Consider the following 22,783-nt stretch of genomic DNA (forward strand, 5'->3'; position numbering starts at 1 on the left):
AAAAATTCTGGGTGTGATCATGTGTGTCCTGCAGCCACTCATAATGTTTACATACCAGTGTGATTTTGGGTACAGAGCTTATTGATTTAGTCTACACACTTTTTCTCCTTTGGCAATGTATACTAAAATCCTTTCCTCTATCTCTGTATCTTTGGCTTCTCTCTGTCTCCTCTCTCTTTCCTCTCCTCTCTCTCGATCTCTGTCTCTCTGTGGCTTCTCTCTGTCTCCTCTCTCTCTGTCTCTGTCTCTCTGTGGCTTCTCTCTGTCTCCTCTCTCTCTGTCTCTGTCTCTCTGTGGCTTCTCTCCGTCTCCTCTCTCTTTCCTCTCTCTGTCTCTGTCTCTCTGTGGCTTCTCTCTGTGGCTTCTCTCTGTCTCCTCTCTCTTTCTTCTCTCTCTCTATCTCTGTATCTTTGGCTTCTCTCTGTCTCCTCTCTCTTTCCTCTCCTCTCTCTCGATCTCTGTCTCTCTGTGGCTTCTCTCTGTCTCCTCTCTCTTTCCTCTCCTCTCTCTCGATCTCTGTCTCTCTGTGGCTTCTCTCTGTCTCTCTGTCTTTCCTCTCTCTCCTCTTTTCAGCAGCAGACGGAGGTAGTTGAGGAGTTGGAGTATCAGATTAGTCTACTGAACGAGGAGAAACAGAGTCTGGCCGACTATATCAAGAAACTACAAAGGTGTGTGTGTGCGTGTGTGCTTGTGCACATGCGTTGGGAGAGGATGGAGTAATGGCTCTACAATACACTATGTGGTCACAGGTGGATGCTAATTGAAAATGTTACTGCCACACCATGTGACCTTTACCCTTTGAACTGGCATTTCATCAGTCAGCTCTCTGTCCACCCATGGCCTATTCAGTTGGCTGCAATCCTTCAGAACTTTACAGATATTTGATATTATTTGTTTCTGTCCTCTCTTCTCTAGTGAGATCCAAAGCCTGAGAAGGACAGTGTCCCCCCCTCCTCATGACCAGGGCTCACAGCCAAACCCCCCCTCCTCCTCCTCCTCCTCCACCCCTCCCCAGCCCCTTCTGGACAACGGTCAGTACCTGGATATCAGGGGCGCCTCAGAACCTGATAAACCCCCCACTGAGAGCATCCCCCCCACTCAGACCATCAGTAACCCTACACACACCTCTTCACAACCCCATGCCAAGCTAAAGAGCAGAGGGACGGTGGTGTTTGACCAGCCCAACAGGTAAGTCTGAAAATAAAGTCTAGTTACTCAGAATGACCTCTAGATGGAGCCAGTGGTCCGTAATAAACAGTCTGATTGTCCATCTATCTTGACTGGAATGAGCATCTTGATTCCTGTTCACTCTCATTCTCATATTTTTTTGTCTTTTCTCATCCACAGGAAGTTGTCCCCTGCATTCCAGCAGGCCCTGCTGTCCTTCTGTAAGATGTCAGCTGACAGTCGTCTGGGTGCAGAGGTCAGAGGTCACCCCTAATCACGGTCACATGACCATAGTGTCAGCTAGCTTAAGAGTATAGTATACTACTACTGAAACCATTTTAATACGCAGAGCAGTGACATATCAACAAAATATCATCAGCATTTTTTTTCTAATTTCTGTCTTGGTATTTCTCACTCAGTCTTTCTCCCCCTCTTTCTCTCTCACTCACTATTTCTCCCCCTCTTTCTCTCTCACTCACTCTTTCTCCCCTTCTTTCTCTCTCACTCACTCTTTCTCCCCCTCTTTCTCTCTCACTCACTCTTTCTCCCCCTCTTTCTCTCTCTCTCTCTCACTCACTCTTTCTCCCCCTCTTTCTCTCTCTAGGTGTCGAGGATAGCAGACAATGAGGAGAGTGTGATGCTGATGTTGGGTCGCTGTCTCCCTCACATCGTCCCCAATGTCCTCCTGGCCAAACGAGAGGTACCTCCCTCCTCTCCTCCCCCCTCCTCACCTCTCCCCCATCCTCCCATCAACACGGTCTTCTTTCTGTCTTCAGTTTGGTATTCAGCGTCTGACTCCACTGTTTTTTCACCGATGCTCATCTCTCATCTCTCCTCCCTTTCCTTCACTTTTTTTGTCCTTTCACTCTCTCACTCACTCTCTCGCTCTGTGCATGCCTCTCTGCTCCTAGAGAATGGTTGCACACCTGTGCCAGGTGAGTTGGATGCCCCCCACATCTGCATGACCTCACCTGACCTCACACACAGTGTAACACAGGCCAACGCCACGGGCTATAACCAACCCGTCTCTCATCTGATTGGCTAGTTATTCGTACTCGAGCAGGACAAAGTCATGGTAGTATTTGGATCATTTATGAAAACGCTTAGATTAGGGGTATGGTTTGTTTTAGTCCTTAAGATTGCATATGTGGTTGTGGCCTGTATAGTGGACTGTGTTTTACCTCTCTCACCCTGTGTGTTCTCACCTTGCTCCTTTCTGAGTGGTTCCCAATAGCACGAAGTCTTCTCATTGATTGATTCTTTAATCTCTGACTGGCTGAAACGGTGGCCAATCAGAGCTGATTGAACAACTGTGTGCATTTTGTATAATTTCACGTAACATTTCTAAGCTAATTTAAGTGCATTGTGTGACAAAGACATGCAGTGTAACTGACTAACCGATTAACAAAAAAACCTAATAAATAGCTATCTGGCGTTGCTGTAAAGTAAGTCATCACTCTTTATGGTAAATGCTGCTGGTTTCTTTCCATGCGTTAGTCTACAGCATGTTTAAAGAGCTAGTGTGGTGAGCTAGGTTTGGAATTGTGTTTGACAGTGTGTGGTCTGTGTGAGGGAGTGGTAGGGAGGGTCAGGTGGGCTCCCCACACTGTATGTGATTTGCGTATCATAGCTGTGGTTTTAATGATCTACTGACAGTTATGAAGAATTTGGATCCCTGCCCAAAACTAGGGAAAACAAAGTGAGGGAGAAAAAAAGAGATTGTCTTATTCTGCCTCCGGGCGGGAATGGACTTTGTTCTGCGTCTGTTAGACAGACAGAATCAACACACACCTTTGTGCTCCTACTATTTGTAGGTCATCTACTGCCAGCTCAATGACACACCTTAAGTGCTTAACTCTACACACTATGGACACGCAACTAGGAACAATAGACGTTTGACTTTGATGACTGACTGAGTGAATGGTAAAAACATGCCTGCCACCTGTCGCCTTCACTATCAATGATCATAAATCATTATGGTCTTATGGCAGACAGACCAAGCCTACTCTACGATACGGCCCAGTACCTGTATGGGCTTCTTGAGAACCAGGACCATAAAGAGAGTCAACAATCCCACTTCCCTTTTTTCTCTCTTTGAGGTTTAATGAGTCAATTATACCGTGACATTCAGGGGTCTCTATTTTATGGGCATAATAGTAAAGACATGTCGTTTAACGGTAGAAATGTTTTAGTGGTCATTTTAATGTGGCATGAACAAGCAGTCATGATCTTATTGTCGAACACATCACTTCAGGTAGTAGGCTACCTGCGTACGTTCGTCCACTCCGTTTCCGGCATCCAAACAGAATACTGTGTTCCCCGCCATCTGATGAATGGAAAGAGACATGTTTTACAAAGTACCAAATAGTGTAATGACATTTGGCAATTGTCATTAAGCTTCCAGTCTTGTAGCCTGAATTACAACATGTTACCATGGTGTCACTGCCATAGTTGCTATTTGGCCTGTGCAGGCTTAATCATGTTACCATGGTGTCACTCGTAGTTGGTCCTAGTTGGCCACCTCTGGTCTAAACATGTTACTATGGTGTCACACTGCTATAGATCCTAGTTGGCCATCTCTGGTCTAAACACAGTGGTACCATGTTGTCACACTGCAATGGGTCCTAGTTGGCCATCTCTGGTATAAACATGGTGGTACCATGGCGTTTCCCTGACTGCTCTACCTACCCACATGTTGACCCAGCATTGGCCAGATGTTTTCCTTGGAATAGAACAGGGTCAGATAGGGTTCACTGAAGAAAAACTCTTAGAAGTATACACTTTCTCTTTTCTCAGAAGTAAATATCTGAAACAAAATAACACACTGATGGTAACAGCTTGTTGACCTTTACTTTTTAAAGTCCCATTCCTTCTTTCAATGCTTGTGCCATTTCAAAAAGAAACATACATTTTGGGGAAATTGTTTACTTAACACTGCCTGAGCAGCTGTTCTTTAGCTTTTAAAAATACTTTCTCGAACAGTTGGTGAAAGGATAATCAGGATTGTTGTTCTCAGTGCCATATACAGTTGAAGTCGGAAGTTTAAATACACTTAGGTTGGAGTCATTAACTCGTTTTTCAACCACTCCGCAAATTTCTTGTTAACAAACTATCGTTTTGACAAGTCTGTTAGAACATCTACTTTGTGCATGACAAGTAATTTTTCCAACAATTGTTAACAGACAGATTATTTCACTTATAATTCACTGCATCACAATTCCAGTGGGTCAGAAGTTTACATACACTACGTTAACTGTGCCTTTAAAGAGCTTGGAAAATTCCAGAAAATTATGTAATTACTTTAGAAGCTTCTGATAGGTTAATTGACATAAATTGAGTCAATTGTAGGTGTTCCTGTGGATGTATTTCAAGGCCTACCTTCAAACTCAGTACCTCTTTGCTTGACATCATGGGGAAATCAAAAGAAATCAGCTAAGACCTCAGAAAAAAAATTGTGGACCTCCACAAGTTTGGTTCATCCTTGGGAGCAATTTCCAAATGACTGAAGGTACCATGTTCATCTGTACAAACAATAGTACGCAAGTATAAACACCATGGGACCACACAGCCATCATACCGCTCAGGAAGGAGACGCGTTCTGTCTCCTAGAGATGAACGTACTGTGGTGTGAAAAGTGCAAATCAATCCCAGAACAGCAAAGGACCTTGTGAAGATGCTGGAGGAAACTGGTACAAAAGTATCTACATTGGGGCAAAAAAGTATTTAGTCAGCCACCAATTGTGCAAGTTCTCCCACTTAAAAAGATGAGAGAGGCCGGTAATTTTCATCATAGGTACACTTCAACTGTGACAGACAAAATGAGAAAAACAAATCCAGAAAATCACATTGTAGGATTTTTTTATGAATTTATTTGCAAATTATGGTGGAAAATAAGTATTTGGTCACCTACAAACAAGCAAGATTTCTGGCTCTCACAGACCTGTAACTTCTTCTTTAAGAGGCTCCTTTGTCCTCCACTCGTTACCTATATTAATGGCACCTGTTTGAACTTGTTATCAGTATAAAAGACACCTGTCCATAACCTCAAACAGTCACACTCCAAACTCCACTATGGCCAAGACCAAAGAGCTGTCAAAGGACACCAGAAACCAAATTGTAGACCTGCACCAGGCTGGGAAGACTGAATCTGCAATGGGTAAGCAATCAACTGTGGGAGAAATTATTAAGAAATGGAAGACATACAATAGTTTTATTTTCTGGATTTTTTTGTCTGTCATAGTTGAAGTGTGCCTATGATGAAAATTACAGGCCTCTCTCATCTTTTTAAGAGGGAGAACTTGCACAATTGGTTGCTGACTTTTTTGCCCCACTGTATATCCACAGTAAAACGAGTCCTATATCGACATAACCTGAAAGTCCGCTCAGCAAGAATGAATCCACTGCTCCAAAACTGCCATAAAAAGCCAGACTACGGTTTGCAACTGCACATGGGGACAAAGATCGTACTTTTTGGAGAAATGTCCTCTGGTCTGATGAAACAAAAATAGAACTCTTTGACCATAATGACCATCGTTGTGTTTGGAGGAAAAAGGATGAGGCTTGCAAGCCGAAGAACACCATCCCAACCGTGAAGCATGGGGGTCTCAGCATCATGTTGGGGGGGTGCTTTGCTGCAGGAGGGACTGGTGCACTTCACAACATAGATGGCATCATGATGTAGGATATTTATGTGGATATATTGAAGCAACATTTCAACATTCCAAGCAAACTTCCAAAGTTGTGGCAAAATGCCTTAAAGACAACAGTCAAGGTATTGGAGTGGCTATCACAAAGCCCTGACCTCAATCCTATAGAAAATCTGTGGGCAGAACTGAAAAAATGTGTGCGAGCAAGGAGGCCTACAAACCTGACTCGGTTACACCAGCTGTGTCAGGAGGAATGGGCCAAACCTCATCCAACTTATTGTGGGATGCTTGTGGAAGGCTACCTGAAATGTTTGACCCAAGTTCAACAATTTAAAGGCAATGTTACCGAATACTAATTGAGTGTATGTAAACTTCTGACCCACTGGGAATGCGATGAAAGAAAGAAATAAAAGCTGAAATAAATCCTTCTCTCTACTATTATTCTGACATTTCACATTCTTAAAATAAAGTGGTGATCCTAAATAACCTAAGACAAGGAACTTTTTACTAGGATTAAATGTCAGGAATTGTGAATAACTGAGTTTAAATGTATTTGGCTGAGGTGTATGTAAACTTCCGACTTCAACTGTATGTCTCTGGTGGTTGTGTTGTATGTGAAGCACGTAATATATTTGATTTGAATGAATGACAGGTGTCCATCTACAGACATCCAGAGTCATTTCAGGTGTCCCCCTCCCAAGCCTCTCTTTGGTTGGGCTTGTTCTGCCAACATTCAGCGTTGGGCTTGTTCTGCCAACATTCAGCGTTGGGCTTGTTCTGCCAACATTCAGCGTTGGGCTTGTTCTGCCAACATTCAGCGTTGGGCTTGTTCTGCCAACATTCAGCGTTGGGTTTGTTTCGTCTGCCAACATTCAACAGGAAAATATGAAACCTTCCTGGAAAACCCTGCTGGTTAAAAATAAAATCCATATTTTTAACTGTGTTTTTTAACAGTGTATCCTCTAATTTGGTTGTGTTTGAGGCAGGAATGTTGAGCTAACCACAGTTTGTCCATGAGGCAGAATGAAGGGCTGTCTGTCTGCCCCACCTCATCCTGGGGCTACTTTATTTTGCTCTCTCTCTCCAGGCTGACTCTCACATGAACTTCATATGTTACTGTTCATAAAGGAACTTGATTCAGACCAGGGGTACCAGTCATTCAGATTAGAAAACCATGAGACATTGTCATCATGATACATAGATGTACATAACAGCACATTGTTTCATTTGACCTTCTTTCTGTTTCTGTTGGTGGTGTTGTCGTCATTGAACTCCCTCTCTCCTACCCATTGCCCACACACACACACACACACACACACACACCCCTGCCTGCAAACCGTTTCTTTGCTGTGTGAATACTCAGAGCCACAAACCCAAGCTGATATCTCTCTCTCATCCTTCTATCTCTCTCTAGGAGTTGATTCCTCTCATCCTATGTACAGCGTGTCTCCACCCGGAGCCTAAAGAGAGAGACCAGCTCCTCCACATCCTCTTCAACCTCATCAAGAGACCTGACGACGAACAGAGGTGTGTGGGCTCGTGTGAGCGTGCGTGTGTGTTCTTATACCTCGCTGTTCTCTCTGTGTGTTTATAGGCTGATGATCAAGGATGATCTTGACACTGTGTGTATATTGACTCCTGGTTGTGTTTATAGGCTGATGATCAAGGAGGATCTTGACACTGTGTGTATATTGACTCCTGGTTGTGTTTATAGGCTGATGATCAAGGAGGATCTTGACACTGTGTGTATATTGACTCCTGGTTGTGTTTATAGGCTGATGATCAAGGAGGATCTTGACACTGTGTGTATATTGACTCCTGGTTGTGTTTATAGGCTGATCTTGACAGTGTGTGTATATTGACTCCTGGTTGTGTTTATAGGCTGATGATCAAGGAGGATCTTGACAGTGTGTGTATATTGACTCCTGGTTGTGTTTATAGGCTGATGATCTTGACAGTGTGTGTATATTGACTCCTGGTTGTGTTTATAGGCTGATGATCAAGGAGGATCTTGACACTGTGTGTATATTGACTCCTGGTTGTGTTTGTAGGCAGATGATCCTAACAGGTTGTGTGGCGTTTGCCAGACATGTTGGTCCTACCAGAGTTGAGGCTGAACTCTTACCACAATGCTGGGAACAGGTAGCTACTCCTCTCTCCTTACTCCCCTTCTCTCTCGCTCTCTGTCCTTTCTCTCTTTTTTCTTCCTGAAAATATTCCTCTCCTTTTTATTCTTCTTTTTTACTTGTGTAAAGTGTTGATACATAAACAAATATCTGTTACTATGGCAATGAACAATATATTGAGCCACAGGTCCAATAACATTCCAATAAAGACAAACCACAAGGAATGCTTAAGATCAATACTTTCTAATCTACAGGGTCATGTCTGTCCCAGAATCTCATGTTGTCTCTTTCTGTCTCCCCCACCCCATCCTCCTCTCTCTCCTTTCCCTCTCTCTCTCTTCTCTCTCTCTTCTCTCTCTCTCTCCTTTCCCTCTCTCTTCTCTCTCGTCTCTCTCTCTCTCCTTTCTCTCTTCTCTCTCGTCTCTCTCTCTCTCCTTTCTCTCTTCTCTCTTCTCTCTCTCTCTCTTCTCTCTTCTCTCTCTCTCTCCAGATCAACCATAAGTATCCAGAGAGGAGGTTGTTGGTAGCAGAAGCCTGTGGAGCCTTAGCACCTTACCTGCCTGTAAGACTCACACACACGCTAGTGATGCATAAGTTGACTCAACCCGCAGTCCCCGCAGTTATATCCACGGTGCTGGCGGGTTTAGTGTCATTTAAAAATTGTGTGGATGAAGGGCGGGTGGGTGGCTGGGAGATTGAATAAAGAGAGTTGAAAATAAAGAGATGGGAGATGGGAGGGCCAGAAAAGCCATGTTTAGGAAAGATTTGGTGACGTGGCAAAAGAGCACTGCATGTTGTGTGTGATGATCTTGAGGCGCTATACAAATTCGACATTCACATGTCGGGGACTTCAAATAGGCCTATGGCACGTCAAGGAAACTGTAGCCCACTGTTCAGAAGGGTTAAATGGAACTGACTGTAGGTCTATAACCTCTCACAGAGCCTTCATATGAACTCCTACAGAATGAAGCATTTCTTGCAGTACAATGATACACCAAATGTAGGCTAAATTGTGACTCGAGAACGGGAGTGGAGAAAATGATTTCTTGAGAGATTGTGAATTTGCAGTTAGATACTGTCTGTTGAGGTGTTATCTTTATCAGCATCATAAAAGCTGATAGTATTTCAACCACATAAAATATGCATCCAAACCGAACTGAGATCTTATCAGTAACACGTTAGGTTGTTTTCACAGCTTTTTATTCCCTTTCACAGCTGGTGAAACAGATGTTTGTTTTTCCAAGGGTTTACTTAGTCTTCCCGGGCAACATGTAATGATAGACTTGAAGCTGCATGTAAAAATCCTGCACCCCCTGTCCAAATCTAGTTCCACCGCCTCTGACTGACTGTAGCCTACAGAGCAATTTCTATATTAGTGGGTTGGGTGCAGGCATAGGGCTGTGGCGGTCATTCATTTTGTCAGGCGGGGATTGTCAAGCACATAACTGCCGGTATCACGGTAATTGACCAATTTACAAACACATTTAGCATCTCCTCTCTTCCACACACAGCCTACAAGCCACTGATGCAGACCTTTGGAACATCTACGTTTTAAAAAGTCTAATACATCCATTTAATATAGCCTACACTATCACAATAACTACATGATTTATTTTAGACAGGAACATGATAGGAAGAAAATGTAGTCTATTTCAGAAGAACAGAATAGCATAGAAAATGGTCCAAATAAAGAGAAATCGTGGAATGAGTAGGTGTCCAAACTGTTGACTGGTACTGCATGTAAAGACAACATTAAGATTGTAGCCCATATGGCTGTGGGCTACACTAGTTCATTTAGCAGACAAGATTTGCTTAGAATTCCGTGGCATTATTTTATAGTATGAAGATTAGAATTGAACATAGCTGAATAAACTAGAAAGGAGGTTTTCTCCAAACAATTTCTGAGAGAGTGCGCACATGCGGCTATTCTGTGTTGAGCTGTTATGCAACTTTAGTTGCGATACAAACTTGGGCTATATGTTTAGATTTTTAATACATTCTTAGGCAGGGTGATGCGATTTTTGAAAACAGTTGCTTGAAAGGAATGACCTCTGCTTTGCTTCTTGCACAGGCTGTGTAGACTTCATCAGTCTCTCATTCACAATTGAACAAGCACTTGATAACGCCTCGAATTTCCACCCCCTAAAGAAATGCATTCCTTTTGTGGCCAGTGGCCGTTCTGTTCTTGGGCTGAATATTATACTTATAATTCCCTTCTCCCAGCTGCATGTTCTGAAGCAACTCTCACTCACATGGCTCTCTCAGATATCTAAATTCTTCTCTGCGTGAAAGACATTTTTAAACTATTGGGCTATTTCTTCACATCAATAAGCTCACTAATGCGCACATTAGAATAATAGTGACGACATCAAAACTACGAAATATCACATATGAAATCATGTAGTAACCAAAAAAGTTTTAAACAAATCCAAATATATTTTAGGTTCTTCAAATTTACCCCCCTTTGCCTTGATGACAGCTTTGCACACGCTTGGCATTCTCTCCACCAGCTTCACCTGGAATGCTTTTCTAACAGTCTTGAAGGAGTTCCCAAATATGCTGAGCACTTGTTGCTGATGCACAGCCCTATGCGAGACTCAGATTTACACTTTATCGCATATAGTCAGACAGTTGCGGATGGGTTATTAGCAATTGCGGGCGGGTGTGGGTAAATAAACAGCTGGCCCACGTACCAATAATACACACACACACATATACACACACCTTTGCATATGTACACAAAAAGCTGTACACACGCCTGCCATCACATCTTATCTGCTTGTAAGAGACTTGGCCACGTGTGTGCGTGTGCGCGCTCCTTCGTTCGTTCGTTCAAATCTGTTTATATGTCTGTGTGTTAACAGAAGGAGATCCGTAGCTCCCTGGTGTTGTCCATGCTGCAGCAGATGCTGGCTGAAGACAAAGCAGACATGGTCAGAGAGGCTGTGGTCAAAAGCCTCGCTATCATCATGGGATACATTGATGACCCTGACAAGTACTCCCAGGTGTGTGTGTGTGTGTGTGTGTGCATGCATGTTTGAAAAGGCTTTCTGACCGTTCTTGTGTTTGGTTGTGTTGAATGTGGTCATGTTATACTGACTGGTCGTGTTGTGTTCATGTTGCGGTCAGGGTTTCGAGCTGATGTTGCTGTCCCTTGGTGACCCATCCGAGAGGGTGGTCAGTGCTATCCACCAGGTGTTCATCCCAGCATTCGCTGCCTGGACCACAGAGCTGGGAAACCTCCAGACCACTCTCATCCCCTCTCTACTGGCCCGCATTGAGAAACTACTGAAGGTAGGTAGACCCACAGGACTTTGTTTATTTGGTATATGTAAGAAAGGTTTTGATGTTGACGCTAACATTCTAGAATCTAGATAAAGAAGTGAACTCTCTAACTGCCCTCTCCTTCCCTCTCTCTCCTTCCCTCTCTCTCCTTCCCTCTCTCTCCTTCCCTCTCTCTAACTGCCCTCTCCTTCCCTCTCTCTAACTGCCCTCTCCTTCCCTCTCTCTAACTGCCCTCTCCTTCCCTCTCTCTAACTGCCCTCTCCTTCCCTCTCTCACCTCCCTCTCCTTCCCTCTCTCACCGCCCTCTCTCTCCTTCATCTCCTCCCTCTCTCACCTCCCTCTCCTTCCTTCCCTCTCTCTCACTCCCTCCTCTCTCTCTCTCCTTCCCTCTCTCTCCTTCCCTCTCTCTCACCTCCTTCTCCTTCCCTCTCTCTCACCGCCCTCTCTCTCCTTCATCTCCTCCCTCTCTCACCTCCCTCTCCTTCCTTCCCTCTCTCTCACTCCCCCCTCTCTCTCACTCCCCCCTCTCTCACCTCCCTCTCCTTCCCTCTCTCTCACCGCCCTCTCCTTCCCTCTCTCTCACCGCCCTCTCTCTCCTTCATCTCCTCCCTCCCTCTCTCACCTCCCTCTCCTTCCTTCCCTCTCTCTCACTCCCCCCTCTCTCTCACTCCCCCCTCTCTCTCTCTCCTTCCCTCTCTCTCCTTCTCTCACCTCCCTCTCCTTCCCTCTCTCTCACCGCCCTCTCTCTCCTTCATCTCCTCCCTCCCTCTCTCACCTCCCTCTCCTTCCTTCCCTCTCTCTCACTCCCCCCTCTCTCTCTCTCCTTCCCTCTCTCTCACCTCCCTCTCCTTCCCTCTCTCTCACCGCCCTCTCTCTCCTTCATCTCCTCCCTCCCTCTCTCACCTCCCTCTCCTTCCTTCCCTCTCTCTCACTCCCCCCTCTCTCTCTTTCTCTGTCCCCTCCTTTTTCTCCTTCTCTCCAGCAGGGAGAACATGGTCTTGATGAACACAAGCTCCACATGTTCCTGTCTGCCCTCCAGTCTCTCATCCCTCCTCTGTTCTCTGTGGTGATCCAGAACGCTCCCTTCACACACAGAGTTAACCTGCAAGGAGACATTCCCCCCATAGAGGGTAGGAAACACACTGACACAATCGATGACCAGTAACCTTGCTATGTTCTGACTACATTATTCACTCATAATCTCTAGTATTTTCCTTCCCTGAACTTTAACCCTGACCTCTGTTTGACCCCTCAGTGACGCGGTTCCCTCGTCCGGCTTCTCCTCTGCAGGATATAGCGACTATCGTTGGCAGCCGGGAGACGCTGAGCGCCCTTCTCATCCTGTATGATTACCAGCTAGAACATGAGGGCACCACAGGCTGGGACAGCCTGCTATGGGTGGTCAACCAACTGTGAGTGGTCTATGCAGTACACACATTGACACACACACAGCCACACACACAACCCTGACCCCCTCTCCTCTCTCTCCAGTCTTCCCCAGCTGATAGACATAGTAGGTCGTATTAACGTAGCCTCCACTACGTGTGTCCATGAGTTCTCACGTTTCTTCTGGAGACTCTGTCGCACATTTGGCAAGATCTTCACTAACACGAAGGTGAGAGTATCTACTGTAGGCCTTTTGCCGGAAGGAATCTGCACTGTTTAATTCATTTCATTGGTGCAGACTATAGCAGTCTCTCCTCTCTCTTTCAGGTAAAACCACAGTTCCAAGAGATCCTACGGCTCTCTGAAGAGAATGTGGGTAAGTGGAAGACACACACACACACACACTCAGTGGGATTTGGTGTTTCCCTGCCTCTTTCATCCTCTGAATATTAAAACAAGCGTGTGCTCAGATCTCTGCCAAGTGTTTTAGTTTCATGTTGTGGTTTGTGTGTGAAGTGTTTGTGTCAGGCCTTGTGTTTCCTGTCAACTGTTCTCTGTTTTATAAGCACACTGAACTGGGAATCAGCTACATGGTCATATGTCATTTTCTATCTCTAATTTATGAAGTATTTGTATTCTGTTTCTCCTAGATGCTTTAACTGGGAATGGTATTCTGACCAAGGCTACTGTCCCCATTTATGCTACAGGGGTACTGACATGCTACAATCAGGTAAACGTGTCTGTCGTTGGCCAGCCACCCATCTTTCTCAACTGTTGATAATCAGCATATAATGTATGTATTAATAATGTATGTATTCATATATTATATCATGTATGTATTAATAATGTATGTATTCATATATTATAAAATGTGTGTATTAATAATGTATGTATTCATATATTATAAAATGTGTGTATTAATAATGTATGTATTCATATATTATATCATGTATGTATTTTATATCATGTATATATTCATATATTATATAATGTGTGTATTATATATAATGTTTGTATTAATAATGTATATATTCATATATTATATCATGTATGTATTAATAATGTATGTATTCATATATTATATAATGTATGTATTAATAATGTATGTATTCATATATTATATCATGTGTGTATTTTATATAATGTATGTATTCATGTATTATATAATGTGTGTATTTTATATAATGTATGTATTCATATATTATATAATGCGTGTATTTTATATAATATGTGTGTATTTTATATAATGTATGTATTAATAATGTGTGTATTTTATATAATATGTGTGTATTTTATATAATGTATGTATTAATAATGTGTGTATTTTATATAATGTATGTATTCATATATTATATAATGTGTGTATTTTATATAATGTATGTATTCATAGATTATATAATGCGTGTATTTTATATAATGTGTGTATTCATTTATTATATAATGCGTGTATTTTATATAATGTGTGTATTCATATATTATATAATGTGTGTATTTTATATAATGTGTGTATTCATTTATTATATAATGCGTGTATTTTATATAATGTGTGTATTCATATATTATATCATGCGTGTATTTTATATAATGTATGTATTCATATATTATATAATGTGTGTATTTTATATAATGTGTGTATTCATTTATTATATAATGCGTGTATTTTATATAATGTGTGTATTCATATATTATATAATGCGTGTATTTTATATAATGTGTGTATTCATATATTATATAATGCGTGTATTTTATATAATGTATGTATTCATATATTACATTGTGTGTGTGTGTGTGTGTGTGTGTGTGTGTGTGTAATATGTGTGTTTCCTGCAGGATGAGGATCGTAAGCTGCTTGTTGGTTTTCTAGAGGACGTCATGACGACACTGTCCCTCTCACATGCCCCCCTGGACAGCCTCAAAGCCTCCTTTGTAGAGCTGGGGTAACACACACACACACACACACACACACACACACACACACACACACACACACACACACATTAGTAAGAATGAATAGGCAACAATCGTGTAATAAACTCTTTACTTTTACTTACTTGGATCTCCTCCGCCTCTCTACCCCCTTTCTCTCCCTCTCTCTACCCCCTTTCTCTCCCTCTCTCTACCCCCTTTCTCTCCCTCTCTCTACCCCCTTTCTCTCCCTCTCTCTACCCCCTTTCTCTCCCTCTCTCTACCCCCTTTCTCTCCCTCTCTCTACCCCCTTTCTCTCCCTCTCTCTACCCCCTTTCTCTCCCTCTCTCTACCCCCTTTCTCTCCCTCTCTCTATCCCCTTTCTCTCTGTCTCTCTGTCTCTCTACCCCCTTTCTCTCTGTCTCTCTACAACACCATCTCTCTCTCTGTCTCTCTACAACACCATCTCTCTCTCTGTCTCTCTACAACACCATCTCTCTCTCTGTCTCTCTACAACACCATCTCTCTCTCTCTCTCTCTCTCTCTACAACACCATCTCTCTCTCTCTCTCTCTCTCTACAACACCATCTCTCTCTCTCTCTCTACAACACCATCTCTCTCTCTCTCTCTACAACACCATCTCTCTCTCTCTCTCTCTACAACACCATCTCTCTCTCCCTCTCTCTACAACACCATCTCTCTCTCTCCCTCTCTCTACAACACCATCTCTCTCTCTCCCTCTCTCTACAACACCATCTCTCTCTCTCCCTCTCTCTACAACACCATCTCTCTCTCTCCCTCTCTCTACAACACCATCTCTCTCTCTCCCTCTCTCTACAACACCATCTCTCTCTCTCCCTCTCTCTACAACACCATCTCTCTCTCTCCCTCTCTCTACAACACCATCTCTCTCTCTCTCTCTCTCTCTCTCTCTCTCTACCACACCATCTCTCTCTCTCTCAACACCATCTCTCTCTCTCTGAACACCATCTCTCTCTCTCTCCACCCCCCTTTCGCTCTCTCCTCTCTCTCAGGGCTAACCCAGTGTACCATGAGTTGTTACTGACAGTGCTATGGTACGGAGTGGTCCATACCTCCGCTCTAGTTCGCTGTACCGCCGCACGCATGTTTGAGGTACGACGCCCTGCCACAACGCGCCACACACACCTTTACACACACAAATTTGCCCACGTAATAACATGCTTTATAGTTTAGACCATATAAGAATGACACTGTATTTTGTTTGATGTATGCTGTATCTAAAATGTTTTATTGAAACCTGTTTTGTCATGGACTAGAAGTAGTCTTCTTGCTGATTTAATCTTACAGTTTGAATAGATAAGTATTGTTGGAACATTGACTGGATTATAAAGGTTTTTGAGTTGTATTATGCAAACAGAACAATACTGGTTTGAAATGCCTCCCTATGTCTTTCCCCTGCAGCAGCCTCTGCTTGTTATTGCCTTCCCCCTCAAGGGCCTGATTCCATTTTAACCCCTAGACCCTTCCCAGAGCCCCTACCCCTTCATTGTGAACACCAAAGAGGTAGGAGCTAGGGAAAAACATTGGATCGAAATGGAATCAGGCCTACATAAAATACACTTTTGATGAGGAGGAGGTGTTGTAGCACTATCCCCTTCACTGTCATAGTGGTGTGGACATCCCCTTTCACTGTCATAGTGGTCTGGACATCCCCCTTCACTGTCATAGTGGTATGGACATCCCCCTTCACTGTCATAGTGGTATGGACATCCCCCTTCACTGTCATAGTGGTGTAGACATCCCCCTTTAATGTCATAGTGGTAAAGACATCCCCCTTCACTGTCATAGTGGTATAGACATCTCCCTTCACTGTCATAGTGGTATAGACATCCCCCTTCATTGTCATAGTGGTATCGACATCCACCTTTACTGTCATAGTGGTATAGACATCCCCCTTTACTGTCATAGTGGTATGGACATCCCCCTTTACTGTCATAGTGGTATGGACATCCCCCTTCACTGTCATAGTGGTATAGACATCCGCCTTTACTGTCAAAGTGGTATAGACATCCCCCTTTACTGTCATAGTGGTATGGACATCCCTATTCACTATCATAGTGGTGTGGACATCCCCCTTCACTGTCATAGTGGTGTGGACATCTCCTTTCACTGTCATAGTGGTCTGGACATCCCCCTTCACTGTCATAGTGGTATGGACATCCCCCTTCACTGTCATAGTGGTATGGACATCCCCCTTCACTGTCATAGTGGTGTGGACATCCCCCTTCACTGTCATAGTGGTGTGGACATCCCCCTTCACTGTCATAGTGGTAAAGACATCCCCCTTCACTGTCATAGTGGTATAGACATCCCCCTTCATTATCATAGTGGTATCGACATCCACCTTTACTGTCATAGTGGTATGGACATCCCCCTTCACTATCATAGTGGTGTGGACATCCCCCTTCACTGTCATAGTGGTGTGGACATCCCCCTTCACTGTCATAGTGGTAAAGACATCCCCCTTCACTGTCATAGTGGTATAGACATCTCCCTTCACTGTCATAGTGGTATAGACATCCCCCTTCATTATCATAGTGGTATCAACATCCACCTTTACTGTCATAGTGGTATGGACATCCCCCTTCACTATCATAGTGGTATGGACATCCCCCTTCACTGTCATAGTGGTATGGACATCCCCCTTCACTGTCATAGTGGTATGGACATCCCCCTTCACTATTATAGTGGTGTGGACATCTCCCTTCACTGGCATAGTGGTGTGGACATCTCCCTTCACTGTCATAGTAGTATAGACATCCCCCTTTACTGTCATAGTGGTATGGACATCCCCCTTCACTGTCATAGTGGTATAGACATCCCCCTTCACTGTCATAGTGGTATAGATATCCCCGTCTACTGTCATAGTGGTATAGACATCCCCCTCTACTGTCATAGTGGTATAGACATCCCCCTTCACTGTCATAGTGGTATGGACATCCCCCTTTACTGGCATAGTGGTATAGACATCCCCCTTCACTGTCATAGTGGTATAGACATTCCCCTCTACTTTCATAGTTGTATAGACATCCCCCTTTACTGTCATAGTGGTATAGACATCCCCCTTTACTGTCATAGTGGTATGGACACTTAACCCCCCTATCACCATCTCATAGTTGTATATCCCTCCCATGCCATTCTCTGCAGGCTCAGCAGAAGTTGCCCCTAACCACAGATCAAGGATCTGATCCCTCTGCCCCCAGTCCTGACCATGACTATTAGGGCATTAACAAAAATCTGACTCTGGACCACTGGTTAGGGGGAACTTCTACCAACTCTGTTCAGCAGCTCTGTTTGCTTGGCTTCTCACTTATTGGTTGTTTTTCTTTTTTGTGTGTTTACGTGCGGGCTTGGGCGTGACATGCGTTCCTACCTTGGCGCTGCTGCTACTTCTTGTTGTTGTATATCACTTCCTTTCTTTCTTTTTGTTTTCCTTTTTCCCTCTCCTCCCTCTCTCGGCGTGTTGCCATGACACTGCTGGCTCTGTCCATCACCCGCCCCTGGGCTGTGACATCACGGCTGTGTTGTCCAAACAGCTGCTGGTGAAGGGGGTGAATGAGACGCTGGTGGCTCAGAGGGTGGTGCCTGCTCTCATCACGCTCTCCAGCGACCCTGAGATGTAAGTGTCTCCTGCTGCCTTGTCTGGCCACCTCGACCCCTCCTCCAACCTCACAGGAAGAACCCTAACCTCTTTGATGAGGATATATATTGAATAACACCAGAGCTTTCAGGACTGTAGTTGGTATGGAAACATACATCCATTGTTTTAAAGGAGTCAATGGTTTGACTTAGGATTTTTTTTTCTCAAAACTCAGGGACAATGAGGCTTTGCAACATAAATCAATTCCAAAGTAGGTGCTTTCTCTAAACTGTGTATCTTTAGGGGTTTTGCCCTGTCTGTGCTCCTAGATGGTTCAAGGTCTCTCTGACTCTGGTTTAAAAGTCTTCTTAGGGCTTTTTTCCTGTAGAGGTTGAGGTGCGGTCGACCGTGTGCGGTTCTGTGTTTACTGTCACTAACACCAGGCATCATCAGTGTGCGACACTAACCCACACCCCGGTAGTCACTATATAACCATGCTTGAAAGGACAGCAGTATGATGCTTTCTAAACACTAGCCCAAACCCTTACCTCTAACCTTAATTGTAACCTAGTCCTCAATTAAGACAAAATATGTAATGTACTTGATCATCAGTTCTGACAATATAGGTCATTTTGTCCTTTCTGGCATGATCATGTTCATCGCATCATCAGTCTGCTACACTACCCCAACTCGCGCTCTGATTGGCTGCATGTGGAGATCATCCCAGCATGCTCAGCTGTAATGCACTACCCCCCCATCCTCCTCCTCACCACCTTTTTAGCAGACCCCCTCCACCCAACCCTCAGGTCCTGGACGATTGTCTCCCCCCCCCCCCCCCCTCCTAACCTCTTTGTCTCTCCCCCCCTCCTAACCGTTTCCAGTTGATTCTGCGAGGCATGTCAGAAGCTTTAATAGACCGCCGGGTGGCCCCGGCTCTTATTACACTGTGCAGTGGCCCTGAATTGTGAGTCAACGAAGACGAGACATTTTCTCTCCTCTCCTCCTCTCTATCCCTCCTTCCTCTGCATCCTCCTGGTTCTATTTAGTGTATTATATTATTTAAATCCATACGGACACTGGAATGATCTAACATCACCATTAACCTTGGCATTAACATACATGATCCACACTGATGATTGGTTGGTGTTGGTCTGTTTTATATTATCTTCTGAGCTGCATTTTGTAGTTTGAATAAAGCAGAGACCTGGCTCTGTTCTAACTCCTGTCTGGCTTATAGTTCAGTTAGGATCTCTACTATCCCTGCCTTTGGTACCATCATGGAGACGGTCACGCAAAAAGAGGTATGGACATGCTGATTCTCATATATGCACAAACTACACTCCTGCATTAAGCAAGTCTGGGTTAGATGTTTGAGCACAGGTGTGTTTTGTATTGTGTCCATGTGTATTAGGGGGAGTATCCATGTTGGCATGCGTGTGTGTGTACATTAATGTGTGTGTGTGTGTGTCCCAGCTGTTGGAGCGTGTGAAGATGCAGCTGGCATCGTTCCTGGAAGACCCACAGTACCAGGACCAACACTCTCTACACATGGAGATCATCAGGACCTTTGGCCGGGTCGGACCCAACGCTGAGCCACGCTTCAGAGACGAGTGTCAGTACTACTGATAATACACACACACTACGCTGAACCACACTTCACAGACGAGTGTCAGTACTACTGATAATACACACACACTACGCTGAACCACACTTCACAGACAAGTGTCAGTACTACTGATAATACACACACACTACGCTGAACCACACTTCACAGACGAGTGTCAGTACTACTGATAATACACACACACTACGCTGAACCACACTTCACAGACGAGTGTCAGTACTATTGATAAATCACACACACTACGCTGAACCACACTTCACAGGCAAGTGTCAGTATGGACAAATACATACACACACACACACACACACACACACACACTAATGCAAAGACACACTAAAACAAGAGCGCAGACACACTCACATGCACATATGGACTCAAATCCACACACACACACACACACACACACACACACACACACACACACAGTGATATTGTCTGTTTTTTGTCTTCCAGTTGTGCTGCCTCACCTCCACAAACTAGCGTTGGGTAACAACGTCCAGGCTACAGAGAGTAAGAGGATAGACATCGCTACTCAGCTGTTTGAGGCCTACAGCGCTCTCTCCTGTTGCTGTATCCTTCATCCAACACTGTGTGTGTGTGCGTGTGTGTGTGAAATCAAATTCAAATAAAATATACACATACAGCAGGTATAAAAGGTGCAGCGCAATGCTTATGTCAAATCAAATGTATTCGGAGAATGTGACAAATAACAACAGGTGTAGTAGACCTTACCGTGAAATGCTTACTTACAAGCCCTTAACCAACAATGCAGGTCAAGAAAGAGTTAAGAAAATATTTGCTAACGGAGATAAACTAAAGTCAAAACAGTAAAATAACAATAACGAGGCTGTATACAGGGGGTAACGGTACCGAGTCAATGTGTGGGGGTACAGGTTAGTCAGGCTATATACAGGGGGTAACGGTACCGAGTCAATGTGTGGGGGTACAGGTTAGTCAGGCTATATACAGGGGGTAACGGTACCGAGTCAATGTGTGGGGGTACAGGTTAGTCAGGCTATATACAGGGGGTAACGGTACCGAGTCAATGTGTGGGGGTACAGGTTAGTCAGGCTATATACAGGGGGTAACGGTACCGAGTCAATGTGTGGGGGTACAGGTTAGTCAGGCTGTATACAGGGGGTAACGGTACCGAGTCAATGTGTGGGGGTACAGGTTAGTCAGGCTATATACAGGGGGTAACGGTACCGAGTCAATGTGTGGGGGTACAGGTTAGTCAGGCTATATACAGGGGGTAACGGTACCGAGTCAATGTGTGGGGGTACAGGTTAGTCAGGCTATATACAGGGGGTAACGGTACCGAGTCAATGTGTGGGGGTACAGGTTAGTCAGGCTATATACAGGGGGTAACGGTACCGAGTCAATGTGTGGGGGTACAGGTTAGTCAGGCTATATACAGGGGGTAACGGTACCGAGTCAATGTGTGGGGGTACAGGTTAGTCAGGCTATATACAGGGGGTAACGGTACCGAGTCAATGTGTGGGGGTACAGGTTAGTCAAGTTATTTTGTACATGTAGGTTGGGGTAAAGTGACTATGCATAGGTAATAAACAGCTAGCTCCCTCAACAATGCTGTACATGAATCAATAATAACTATGAAATGAGTCAAAAATAGGTGTATGTATACATAGTAATAATGGACCTGTATGTACAATTCTAAAGTGGCTAGTGGAATCAATATTATATGATAGAACAGCAGCTTTGTCTGCATGTATGAGTTCTGGGTGTGTTTGTGTCAGTGTTGGCTGTGGGTTAGTCAGTGAAAATAATCTCTAACGTGCATATAATTTCTCTGGTGCAAATAATCTGTAAGGTGCAGGGAGACAACTAGGTTTAGCTTTTCAGCAGTCTGATGGCCTGGTTCCGAGACCCGATACTCCAATACAGCTTGCCAGATGGTAACAGAGTGAACAGTCCGTGGCCCGGGTGACTGGAGTCCTTGACTATCTTTTGGGCCTTCCTCAGACACCGCCTGGTGTAGAAGACCTAGAGGGCAGGGAAGCTCACCCACAGTCATGTATTGGGCCATCCGCATCACCCTATGTAGAACCTTGCAGTTGAGAGGGGGTGCAGTTGCCCGACCAGACGGTGATGCAGCCGGGTCAAGATGCTCTCGATGGTGCAAGGATCCAATGGCCCATGCCAAATTTCTTCAGGTGCATGAGGTTGAAGAGGCTGTGCTGCGCCGCCTTCACCACTGTGGTGGTGTGATTGGACCATGTCAGGTTCTCTGATGTGATAATAAAGACAGAGGAAGCTTTTGACCCTCTCCACTGCAGCCCTGTCGATGACAATAGGGGAGTGCTCCACCCGTTGTTCCCTGTAAGACCACGATCAGCTCCATGGTGATCAGCTGTGTGTGTTCCCTGCTACTGTGTCCTTAACTTACAGAACTTACCTCACCCATTATTAATGGTTGAGACAAACCGCTACATATTAATGAGTTGAGTCGAGGCCTTTAAACGGAAAAGCTAAAAGAGGGCAATAGTTCATTAAGTGGTTTTTAAATGTGTCCACCTAGCAGTAAATACTTAAGACATTTCAAGAACTGTACCCAGAGCAGAGTGTTGGCTTGGCTGGGGCTCAGGGGAGAGTGTTTTATTTCACTTTTATAGCTGTGACTCAGAATACGTCTTTAGAATAACAAGACCTGGGTCAAGACTAGGTTACTGTTGTCAGACTAGGCTACTGTTGTCAGACTAGGCTACTGTTGTCAGACTAGGTTACTGTTGTCAGACTAGGTTACTGTTGTCAGACTAGGCTACTGTTGTCAGACTAGGCTACTGTTGTCAGACTAGGCTACTGTTGTCAGACTAGGCTACTGTTGTCAGACTAGGTTACTGTTGTCAGACTAGGCTACTGTTGTCAGACTAGGCTACTGTTGTCAGACTAGGCTACTGTTGTCAGACTAGGTTAAAAGTTCACTATTTGTGGTTCTGGGCTGTAATCGACCAACCATGCCTCAGTCAGTGTGGTGGAGTTGAGAAAGGAAAATGAACTCTCC

General features: G+C 44.3%; 1 protein-coding gene across 14 annotated transcripts in view; it reads left to right on the top strand.

Moving 5' to 3' along the window:
- The window catches only part of relch (RAB11 binding and LisH domain, coiled-coil and HEAT repeat containing), a 40,953-nt gene that overhangs the window by 13,073 nt on the left and 5,097 nt on the right, over window positions 1–22,783 (top strand). For 2 of the 14 annotated variants that reach the window (XM_031796537.1, XM_031796526.1), the window contains 21 exons: window positions 574–668; window positions 916–1,188; window positions 1,348–1,423; window positions 1,772–1,867; window positions 2,079–2,102; window positions 7,228–7,340; window positions 7,865–7,955; window positions 8,430–8,501; window positions 10,804–10,944; window positions 11,069–11,233; window positions 12,207–12,354; window positions 12,480–12,636; window positions 12,716–12,839; window positions 12,938–12,986; window positions 13,261–13,340; window positions 14,441–14,547; window positions 15,550–15,649; window positions 18,094–18,176; window positions 19,375–19,438; window positions 19,611–19,749; window positions 20,215–20,331. In XM_031796537.1, the coding sequence (XP_031652397.1) occupies window positions 574–668; window positions 916–1,188; window positions 1,348–1,423; window positions 1,772–1,867; window positions 2,079–2,102; window positions 7,228–7,340; window positions 7,865–7,955; window positions 8,430–8,501; window positions 10,804–10,944; window positions 11,069–11,233; window positions 12,207–12,354; window positions 12,480–12,636; window positions 12,716–12,839; window positions 12,938–12,986; window positions 13,261–13,340; window positions 14,441–14,547; window positions 15,550–15,649; window positions 18,094–18,176; window positions 19,375–19,438; window positions 19,611–19,749; window positions 20,215–20,331 (2,314 nt within the window). Of the gene's footprint in view, window positions 1–573; window positions 669–915; window positions 1,189–1,347; window positions 1,424–1,771; window positions 1,868–2,078; window positions 2,103–7,227; window positions 7,341–7,864; window positions 7,956–8,429; window positions 8,502–10,803; window positions 10,945–11,068; window positions 11,234–12,206; window positions 12,355–12,479; window positions 12,637–12,715; window positions 12,840–12,937; window positions 12,987–13,260; window positions 13,341–14,440; window positions 14,548–15,549; window positions 15,650–18,093; window positions 18,177–19,018; window positions 19,102–19,374; window positions 19,439–19,610; window positions 19,750–20,214; window positions 20,332–22,783 lie in introns of all 14 variants that reach the window. The other 12 variants (XM_031796538.1, XM_031796531.1, XM_031796535.1 and 9 more) reach the window with 9 other exon arrangements.

The sequence above is a fragment of the Oncorhynchus kisutch genome, linkage group LG18 (assembly GCF_002021735.2).
Source record: "Oncorhynchus kisutch isolate 150728-3 linkage group LG18, Okis_V2, whole genome shotgun sequence".
Taxonomy (NCBI): Eukaryota; Metazoa; Chordata; class Actinopteri; order Salmoniformes; family Salmonidae; genus Oncorhynchus; species Oncorhynchus kisutch.